This window comes from Notothenia coriiceps, unplaced genomic scaffold (genome assembly GCF_000735185.1).
Source record: "Notothenia coriiceps isolate Sejong01 unplaced genomic scaffold, NC01 NC01_scaffold00037483, whole genome shotgun sequence".
Lineage (NCBI taxonomy): Eukaryota > Metazoa > Chordata > Actinopteri > Perciformes > Nototheniidae > Notothenia > Notothenia coriiceps.
In genome coordinates this window covers 269,444-279,589 of record NW_011370184.1, presented here as the reverse complement: position 1 = coordinate 279,589, position 10,146 = coordinate 269,444, and the positions used below count along the sequence as shown (strand labels likewise).

General features: G+C 41.1%; 1 protein-coding gene across 1 annotated transcript in view; it reads left to right on the top strand.

Annotated features, from left to right (window-relative positions):
* Positions 1 to 9,889, top strand: part of LOC104967624 (ATP-citrate synthase-like) — a 21,761-nt gene extending 11,872 nt beyond the window's left edge. The window contains exons 8-29 of the mRNA XM_010797134.1: positions 344 to 511; positions 829 to 890; positions 1,303 to 1,420; positions 1,644 to 1,798; positions 2,261 to 2,354; positions 2,586 to 2,642; positions 2,971 to 3,000; positions 4,147 to 4,288; positions 4,694 to 4,862; positions 4,976 to 5,080; positions 5,269 to 5,465; positions 5,559 to 5,640; positions 5,746 to 5,856; positions 5,932 to 6,059; positions 6,148 to 6,241; positions 6,721 to 6,875; positions 6,994 to 7,144; positions 7,476 to 7,619; positions 7,810 to 7,923; positions 8,054 to 8,136; positions 8,381 to 8,457; positions 8,543 to 9,889. Coding sequence (XP_010795436.1) covers positions 344 to 511; positions 829 to 890; positions 1,303 to 1,420; positions 1,644 to 1,798; positions 2,261 to 2,354; positions 2,586 to 2,642; positions 2,971 to 3,000; positions 4,147 to 4,288; positions 4,694 to 4,862; positions 4,976 to 5,080; positions 5,269 to 5,465; positions 5,559 to 5,640; positions 5,746 to 5,856; positions 5,932 to 6,059; positions 6,148 to 6,241; positions 6,721 to 6,875; positions 6,994 to 7,144; positions 7,476 to 7,619; positions 7,810 to 7,923; positions 8,054 to 8,136; positions 8,381 to 8,457; positions 8,543 to 8,637 — 2,531 coding nt within the window. The 3' untranslated portion in view covers positions 8,638 to 9,889. The remainder of the gene's footprint in view (positions 1 to 343; positions 512 to 828; positions 891 to 1,302; positions 1,421 to 1,643; positions 1,799 to 2,260; positions 2,355 to 2,585; positions 2,643 to 2,970; positions 3,001 to 4,146; positions 4,289 to 4,693; positions 4,863 to 4,975; positions 5,081 to 5,268; positions 5,466 to 5,558; positions 5,641 to 5,745; positions 5,857 to 5,931; positions 6,060 to 6,147; positions 6,242 to 6,720; positions 6,876 to 6,993; positions 7,145 to 7,475; positions 7,620 to 7,809; positions 7,924 to 8,053; positions 8,137 to 8,380; positions 8,458 to 8,542) is intronic.
* Positions 9,890 to 10,146: the final 257 nt, after the last annotated feature.

The following is a 10,146-nucleotide window of genomic DNA, read 5'->3' as shown; positions in this document are numbered from 1 at the left end:
CCCACTGCAGTCAGCATGTCGTTGTGTCCCTGGGCAAGACACTTCACCCCAAATTGCTCCTGTGGGGATTGCCCACAGTATTGAGTATGTACGTCGCTTTGGATAAAAGCGTCTAACAAGTAACATGTCATGTAATGCAAACCATGAACACCTATCACTAATAGGGGAAATTAGCTAAAGAGACCAAAGCCGCCTTTCATACCAGGCTGTAGACGTGTTTTATTCTGCTGCAAAGTTTAAAATGTAGGTATATGTAGAATGACTCCCTCTTGAAGCCAGCATTAAGTGCAGTTTTTGCACTGTTATTTTTAAACCAAAAGCAACAACTAAAATGTGAACTCAGCACTTAACCATCCATCTTTCCTCTTCCTTAGTGACACCATTTGTGACCTGGGAGGGGTGGACGAACTGGCCAACTACGGAGAGTACTCCGGCGCACCCAGTGAGCAGCAGACCTATGACTACGCTAAAACAATCCTCTCCCTCATGACAAGGGAGAAACATCCTCAAGGTCGGTGCAGCCAACACTCGTTGAGACTTGTTTTTCCCCAACAAGGTCAATAAAACAAGCCACAAAAAGCCTCGGGAGACAGACTTTATGAAACCAAGCTTGACTGTTTTATATTAATAGAATGTTTGCTTTAAGCAATAAAATGTGGGTTCTGCAATGTGACCTTCATTTTTTTGTTAAGATTGTCACAAGACCGCTGTTCACTGTGTGTGGGATGCCAGCAATAGACCTCATGGCTGTCACCAAACTGTAACTGGGGTGTCGCATTTCAGTCATGAACATCTTCCTAACAACACTACTCTCTCTGTTTCCTGCAGGGAAAGTGCTGATCATCGGAGGAAGTATTGCCAACTTCACCAACGTAGCTGCAACATTCAAGGTGAAACGCATGAATATAGGAAAAACATCATGAAAAGTAAACCCCAATCCAAATCTTATTATAGATCTTTAAGTGTGTTAAAGCTAGGGTGCGTAACATTGGAAAAGATGAAGTGATATTTTTAAATGATCCAACCCCAATACACAGACCAATAGAGTGGTGCAGATTTAAAAGACGGAGATTATCCGACTGAACAAAACGTGATCCGTCTCTTAAATGCGTGTCAACCACAGACCTTATTTCCAGCTATTTTCCAAAACCCTATGGAGAAATTGCATTGCCTTTTTGTCGAGGGAACAGGAAGGGACCCATTCGCAGCTTACTTCCGGGTTTGAGGACGTGTCACTGCACCACTCTATTTCCGTGTCTCTGAGCAGCTGTTATTGACTGACACCTTTCTCTCTCTCCTTAGGGCATTGTCAGGGCAATCAAAGACTACCAAGGTCCTCTGAAGGAGCACGAGGTCACCATCTTTGTTCGACGTGGCGGACCCAACTACCAGGAGGGGCTGAGGGTGATGGGAGAAGTAGGTGAGTGAGATGAAGCTAAAGGTGACAAGAAAGAGACCAAGACTCGTTTGTTACTTTAGAAATGCTTGATAAACTGATTTCAGCGTCTGATTGTTGGCTGTAAAAGCGGCAGGCACTGATAGATGGTCGACCCCGACTCTCTTCCAACAACTAATTGTCATTAAAAGAAATGTAACATATTTATTTGAACAGCTATGTCTCTGTTGTTTGTCTCTTTCTGCAGGGAAGACCACAGGTATTCCTATCCATGTGTTCGGTACTGAGACCCATATGACGGCCATTGTTGGAATGGCTCTGGGCCACAAGCCGATCCCTAACCAGCCGCCCATGGACGCTCATACGGCTAACTTCCTCCTCAACGCCAGCAACAGTGCAGCGGTACTTACATTCAGTCACACAATGAGAACATTTGACATGACCTGCAGCTCTTTTATTTTAAACACATTACAGATGTCATATTGCTGGAGATGAATTTCAATGTGCCAATTATCCAGTTGGAATTCACATTTTGAGCTGTCCTTATCATGCATGTTCAAACACTATTTAAGGTTTGGAGTTTGTAACTTGCTTGAGTAGCTCTATTGTGAAGCCTTACAGTTTTCTTTTTTTATGGTCTGTCTGCTACTCGGCCTTTTTGTTTGTCAGCTGTGGTTTTTCTTTGAAATGTATACCTTTCACAGCTATAAGGACTTGTGATAAGCTCATACATTGCATGTGTGCACTGAAATGTAAAACGTATACTGTAAGGGGGAAATGGTTGGTTCCCTTCTACCATTTCTTCTTGCAAGCTTCCGTAAAGCTTTCAATAACATGAATGTTTCTCTATTTCTTTTGTACCAGACTCCAGCAACAACAAGGACAGCTTCATTCTCCGAAGCAAGGACGTCTAACGATGTCACCCCGGCTAAAAAGTCTAAAGCAGGTCTTCCAGCAGGTAACTAACACAGTGTTACTGTAGTCCACAGTCTAATGAGCACAACCCCATATGTACTCGTACGCTTTTTCATTTCACTGATCCCTGCGGCCTCTATTTCTCCCTTCCCTCCCCCAAATGCTACTTTTCTGCTTTTTAATTTTCATTCAATTTGTTCCTCCTCCTCTTCTTTGGTTTGCTGCACAAACTGTGTCCTCTCACCCTCGTCCTTTTCATGCTCGTTTCTCTAAGACTCTCTTCATTCTATACTGTGGCCTCTGAAGAATGTGGTCATAGGCGATTGGAAAGGTGAGTGATAGGTGTGCCATGCCCACACTGCGCTCGGCTCCTTGTACCCCTCTACTGAAGTGTGTGTGTGTGTGTGTGTGTGTGTGTGTAAACGGTGTTGTGGTATTAATAAGTTCAGCACAGGCTATTTCAAAGTAAGATTTCAATTTGGGCTTTCCCTTTTTAAAGTAAAGGCATGCTCTGTAGCAGCTGAGCTTTGCATGGTGTTTCCTCTGGTCTGCTTTTATGAAGAGATGACACAGTTTACAGAATGCACTGAAGTCTGTTTTATGAATGAAGATGCACTCATTATGTTCTCATTTTGTGTTCCTGCCCCGTTGGGTCACAGAAGCGATAGCCTCTTCAGGCTGCAGCAGAGGTAGGGAAGGGTGTGAACAAACCTGTCCTCCTGCCCTCTCAGCCCTCTTCCCCCTGCCTTCACATTTTTGTCTTTTTGCTGATGTTTCCCCGCAAGCTGTTCTGTTTAGGTGTTGTTAGGGTGGCTTACTCCCCTTTTTAAGGGTGGCTGTTTTTTCTGAACATACATTTGTTAAGGAAGCATACATCAACAGTGACATTGGTGAATAATTCTTATATATTATAAGAATAAACAAAACTATGATGTATGACAGCCTAAACGAGTCAATCATTTTAACATTGGCCTTACCCTTTTAAGGCCAGCACATCCTTATTCAATTTGATCAAAATGGCAATGTGGCTTACTGTGGGGGGGGGAAAAGTGTCAGAAATCCCCTGCAAAAACTCACCATAATCATTTTAATATATCTTTTGAAAAAGGATAATTTACTCTTATAATACAATATCAGTCAAATTATTCCCAGTTATGTTTTTTACAAAGGCAGTGAGTCTGGAGAGAGAGGAGAGACTTGCGAGACTTTAAACTAATGTGTGGCATGATGGTGACTAACTGAAAACAAATTCCAAACCACATTATACCCTAACATGACAATCTGCATTTTGAACCTAATACATACTACTCTGGGGGTTGCTTTATCTGGACCTTGCTTTGAAATATGTTAATTGAATAACAAGATGACAACTTTATCATCACAATTGAGGCTTACAGCTTGTAGGGTGATTTTTACAGTGCTAATTTTTACAAACTCAGAGTAAAAAATGTGAATATATATATATACATACATACATACATACATACATACATACATACATACATACATACATACATACATACATACACACTACATAGACTTTTAGGTGGTTACAAATGTGTGGGGTTTATATTACAATGCACGTATAAAGACCTGCCATGTCAATATGGCCGGCAAACTGCATCAGAGAAACATGGCCTTCCTTCTGGAGCGATGTTTGTTATGGTGATGAGTTGTTTTCTCTACCTCCTGTGTCTCTGTTGTTACCATTCGCATTCCTGCTGTTTTCCTGAGCCTGAACCCCCCTCCCCCTCCCCCTCTTGCCAGTTGTGATTTTTATTTCTGCTTAAATCGCCAAATTCATTTTCTCTCTGTCTGACTTCTCTTTCTTTCAGCTAGAGCCACCACGCTCTTCAGAAAACAAACCAAGGCCATAGTGTGGGGTATGCAGACGCGTGCAGTGCAAGGCATGCTGGACTTTGACTACGTGTGCTCCCGCGACGAACCCTCTGTGGCAGCCATGGTGTACCCCTTCACGTAGGTTCCCCAAGATCTTAAGTTTGTTTAAAATCAGTTGAATTACAGGACTTTGTATTCCACTGATTATGACAATCTCCACAGTGTTCCAAAAATATCCTCCTTATTTCAGTTTCAGTGCAGACATCATGTGGCGTTGTCTTATAATGTGTGTTGTTGCTACCAGATCCAAATGTTAAAAGAAAAACTACACAGATCACTTTGTCACATTGTGTAAAGAATTAAGCAGACATTTCTTCCACCCATACATTAGTTTCATATCCTAATATCCTGTTTTAACTTGTCAGATATGCATGTCTTTTATCAAGTCATATTTTACCTTGGTTAAATTGATCTGAAGATGAACCTGTACTCGACTATACACCAAATATTTGTATTTATAGTCTTCTGCCTTGTGTTACGTAGTGGGGATCACAAGCAGAAGTTTTACTGGGGTCACAAGGAGATCCTGACCCCCGTCTATAAGAGCATGGACGACGCCATGAAGAAGCACCCCGAGGTGGACGTGCTGATCAGCTTCGCTTCACTGCGCTCAGCCTTCGACAGCACAATGGAGGCCATGCAGCATCCACAGGTACAAAGACTTACTGTAAAATATGTTTACATATATGCCCATACATCACTGCATAAAGGTTAAGGATGCAGTTCTACATGAAAGTCATCTCTCTCATCTGATTGTGTTTTCAGATTCACACAATCGCCATCATCGCTGAGGGCATTCCTGAAGCTCAGACAAGGAAGATAATCAAGATGGCAGACGAGAAAGGTGTCACTATCATCGGCCCTGCTACGGTATGATTCATATCTCACCAAGAGATACAAAAAAAGGATCGCTTTCCAAATACTGCTGTAGACTGTCAATGCAGGTGTCATTGTTTTTGTCTGAGTGTATAAACGCTTTTAATAATCAGGCTGTAAGCGGAAAACGATCAAATTTACAACTGGCACACATATGATACCCATTCTTTTTTGTGTCCTAGGTTGGTGGCATCAAGCCGGGTTGTTTTAAGATCGGCAACACAGGTGGCATGCTGGACAACATCCTGGCTTCCAAACTGTATCGCCCTGGCAGCGTTGCTTATGTGTCGCGCTCTGGGGGCATGTCCAACGAGCTGAACAACATCATCTCCCGCACCACAGACGGCGTCTATGAAGGTGTGGCCATCGGGGGGGACAGGTAAATAACTTATTAGCTGAGGAGTGATGTATGTCCAGTTAAAAAACCTGTTGTAAAACTATTGTCTTTTTTTTTTTTTTTTTAATGTTCCAGATATCCAGGCTCCACCTTCATGGACCACGTCCTTCGTTACCAGGACACTCCAGGTGTTAAGATGATAATTATGCTGGGAGAGGTGAGAGTTGCTCCACTAATGTTTATATTTTCAGATTAACCTCAACACAATGTTGTTTTTCTGTCATTTTGCATTTTTCAAATCTCTTTCACTATGATAACCCAGATTGGAGGCACAGAAGAGTACAAGATCTGCCAAGGCATCAGTGAAGGCAGGATAACCAAGCCTGTGGTGTGCTGGTGTATTGGAACCTGCGCCACCATGTTCACTTCAGAGGTTTGGTGGCCACAATGATTCAAAACATGCTTGAATTGAGTTTTTGAGCTCAACCTGTCTCACTGCCATCTTCAGGTTCAGTTTGGCCATGCAGGAGCCTGCGCCAACCAGGCTTCAGAGACAGCAGTAGCCAAGAACCAGGCCCTGAGGGACGCCGGCGCTTATGTACCAAAGAGCTTTGATGAGCTGGGTGATGTCGTCAAGTGAGAAATTCATCACACAGTCACACCACAGGATGTCATTGAATAGTTTGGGGGTTTGAGCTGATTTTGTGAATATATTGTTAAACAGGACTGTTTATGACGAACTGGTGGCCGATGGTACCATCATTCCTGCTCAGGAGGTGCCCCCCCCTACAGTGCCTATGGATTACTCTTGGGCCAGGGTAAGGAACTTTATTATTACTTCTTAGAAACATTTGGCTTATTTTTCCCGCTTTTCTTTCAAATGCATCTCTGCTGGCCACTAAAGAATAATATGTTGAATCTGGTATAATTACAATTTACAATACATTTGATAGGATAAGGTGAATGTATAAAGAGAATTTATGTATAAACTATTAACACATTTTGACCTTTTGAACGTGGTGCCTAAAAGTCGAAATATTAGACTTGTCAGTTTCCTCTGGTGGACAAAATATGTAATGGCGCCACTGTTTCCATTCCATCTGCATACAGTATAAGCCAATACTGATCTCTGCTATAAACTGTAATGACATTTTCACACTGTTATTTTTACCTATCTTAATGTTTCTCATTTTCTTTAAAGCACTTTGAATGGCCTTGTTTTAAAAGGTGCTATATGAATAAACGTGCCTTGCCACCCAGTTATTATTGATTTAACCCTCCTCTGGTTCTCCTGCAGGAGTTGGGTCTGATTCGTAAACCAGCCTCCTTCATGACCAGCATCTGTGACGAGCGAGGCCAGGAGCTCATCTACGCCGGCATGCCCATCACAGAGGTCTTTAAAGAGGAGATGGGTCTAGGAGGAGTGCTGGGCTTGCTTTGGTTTCAACGAAGGTCAGTATGACGCCTAGACTACAACTGGTGATATGTTACCGAGAGAAGAAGTGTCAACTGGCTTAATTTCCTACACATAGATCTGTAGAGGAATAAGCTGTGCTGTGTTTGTGTCTAGGTTGCCGCGCTATGCCTGCCAGTTCATTGAGATGTGCCTGATGGTGACAGCTGATCACGGACCTGCTGTCTCTGGAGCACACAACACCATTGTCTGTGCTCGTGCTGGCAAGGACCTTATTTCAAGCCTCACCTCGGGCCTGCTCACCATTGTAAGCACTGCTTTGACACTTGTGCACATGTACCATCAATACAAGTAGTAATGTTGATTTTCTTTAAAAAAAAATAGCTGTAAAGTTGCAATGATGTTTGAGCCTGTGATGAAAGCCCTTAATATAAAACATTTGTATTGAAACAAGTGAAAGTTGGATCTAAAGACACATGCCGTTACCGCTTATTTCTATAGGTTCCACCAAAGAAAACACAACATAGATCTAAGAAATTGTGACTTTAACCAGAAAACAATGACAGCAATTATGAAAATGCTCACCTGTCATCACCTATCTCCTCTGTACTGAAGCATTGTTCATTCATGAATTCCAGGGGGACCGTTTCGGAGGCGCTCTGGATGCAGCTGCAAAGCAGTTCAGCAAGGCATTCGACAGCGGCATGGTGCCGATGGAGTTTGTCAACAAGATGAAGAAGGATGGCAAGCTGATCATGGGCATCGGCCACAGAGTCAAATCAGTAAGCGGTGCTCAGTTTCTCATACTCTCTCAAGTTAACTCATCAAGCTATATAAAACAATGGTACTGATTAATGAACACAGTTGTTAAGATTATGCCTAAGAATAATTATTGTTATAGTTAAAATCAAACTAAATGAATATCTACAGTTAAGAGCTTTCATTAGAAATAAAACATTTGTCTGTTTTCAGATCAACAACCCAGACATGCGTGTGCAGATTCTGAAGGACTATGTCAAACAGAATTTCCCCTCCTCCGTAATGCTTGACTACGCCCTAGACGTAGAGAAGATCACCACCTCTAAGGTACTTGTCAGCTTTATTATCAAAAGTGAACAACATTTGAAACGCACAATGTTTTCAATGGGACTATTTCAACTTTTTTCATTTGACATTATATAGTGCAATTTACCGTTATTCCTGTGACATGTTTCAGAAACCCAACCTGATACTCAACGTAGACGGCTTTATTGGTGTTGCCTTTGTGGACCTGCTCAGGACATGTGGTGGCTTCACACGGTAAGAATAAAACTGCAAGACATATTTTATATTTCTACAATAGAATCGTTCAATATAGTCATTAATCATCTCTGAATACACCAGCTTTCATATGAGGAACCTCATCTTCTTATGACTCTAAACTATTTAAAAATCCATTTTATTAAACTGAAACTTCAGAGGCCAAAAGTGCATTGTCTTTTCTCTGTAATAGTAAACACACAGTGGAGTATTGTTTCTCACATGAATGTTGAACCGGTTCCAGAGACGAGGCTGACGAGTTTGTGGAGATCGGTGCACTAAATGGGATCTTTGTCCTTGGCCGTAGTATGGGATTTATTGGTGAGTTCCATTCCAACAGAGCCATGATCATTTGTAATATAAATTGTAAAAAGAAAACATCTAACTGGTCTTTTTCTTGCATTAGGGCATTACCTGGACCAGAAGAGGCTGAAACAGGGTTTGTACCGCCACCCGTGGGATGACATCTCATATGTGCTTCCTGAACATATGTCCATGTAATCTCTGCATCCCAGAAGAGGACGCGCTTCCAGATGTGACTGCCCAAATGGGTCAGGCAGCATTTCACATCTCACTTAAGGTTTATGTACTCTCTCTGGTTGTGATAAACTGTAGCCTTGGGGAAACTGGGCAGGGTCATTCTAGAAAAAAAAAGTACTGTCTGGCTGAGGGATATGGGAAAAAGTTTTCAATCTAGTTTTTATGGAAAAAAGGGGAATTATATTTTTAGATTTAGTTTTTGACAAATTATTTAAAGTATGCGATGTAACTTATTCAATTTTGACCACAAACCCAAACCACAGCTGTTGCAGAAGCACCAAATCAATTGGAACTTTTAATAAAAAGGCAAAAACTGCAGGATTCAAAGCACATTTCAAACCTGACCCCGGCATTACGCTGGCTTTTCTGTTAATCTTCAGTAAAGGCTACTGATGTGGCATTTTTCAAGCTCTACCATACCATGTCTTTTTTTTAAACTACTCAAAATAGTTTATAACAATTGATTTGATTTAGTCCACAAGAAAGTGAGCTTGATTATGCTTTCTAAGTATTGCACCTTAGTTAAAACACGTTGTAACGCAAATAATGTCAGATTAAAACTCCTCCTTCGGTGTTCATCCCATTAGGGAAGGTCCTTTTTAAACCAAAGTCATTATTAGGGAATTTGTCATCTTTGTTAAAAGTGAAATGTTGTTACGGGTCCAGTGTTGGATATTCCAGAGCTAATCAAGATCTCATGTTTTGGAAAGGAGGTATTCTACTGAGATAAAGGAACTAAACGATGAATTAAGTGGTACTACACTATTGCCTTTACAAGAACAACCCTGGATGTAAACCAGTGGTTGAAATTCATCGGTTACTGTCAATTAGATGCAGTTTTAGGGAAGTCTTTCACACCAAGTATAAATTGAACTTTTTGTATTCTGAATAACTGTCATAAAACAGGAAAATGTAGAAGCATCAGAAGGGGAGTGACAAAATGCTTCATGAATGAGCCCTTTGAGTCTTTGAAAGCGCATTTCTGTGAGGGACCATGAAAGCGGTTTGCTTTACTTGGGAGAGTTATTGCACATAATACAAATAATAATACAGTTCTGGCTTGACACCGATTCAACGCTTTGTTACCACCCACTGTACGGCCTGCTGTGTTCGATCTTTGTTTTGCTGTTTCTATTTAACTGTGAAAAAAATGCTTTGTTTTTTTGTAATACGCTGTCGTATAATAATAAAGAACTTATTGTTTTACTTTTCATTTTTGGCTGAATAATGTGTGTATAATGTCTAAATATTTTTTAGGTCCAGTAAAGATGAACAAATCCTCTGAAACACTCCTCCATCAAAGTGTATGAAGATTTGCTCTTTTGTCAAGTTGTTAAGAGAAGTTATTTTCAGTGGGAATGTAATTGCTAATGAAATACTTGATGTATCATCTCCAAAGACAAACATAGGGAACATTTTCATTCAAAAGTAAAAATGTTGAGGTTAATATTGAAAGAAAATGGTAGATAT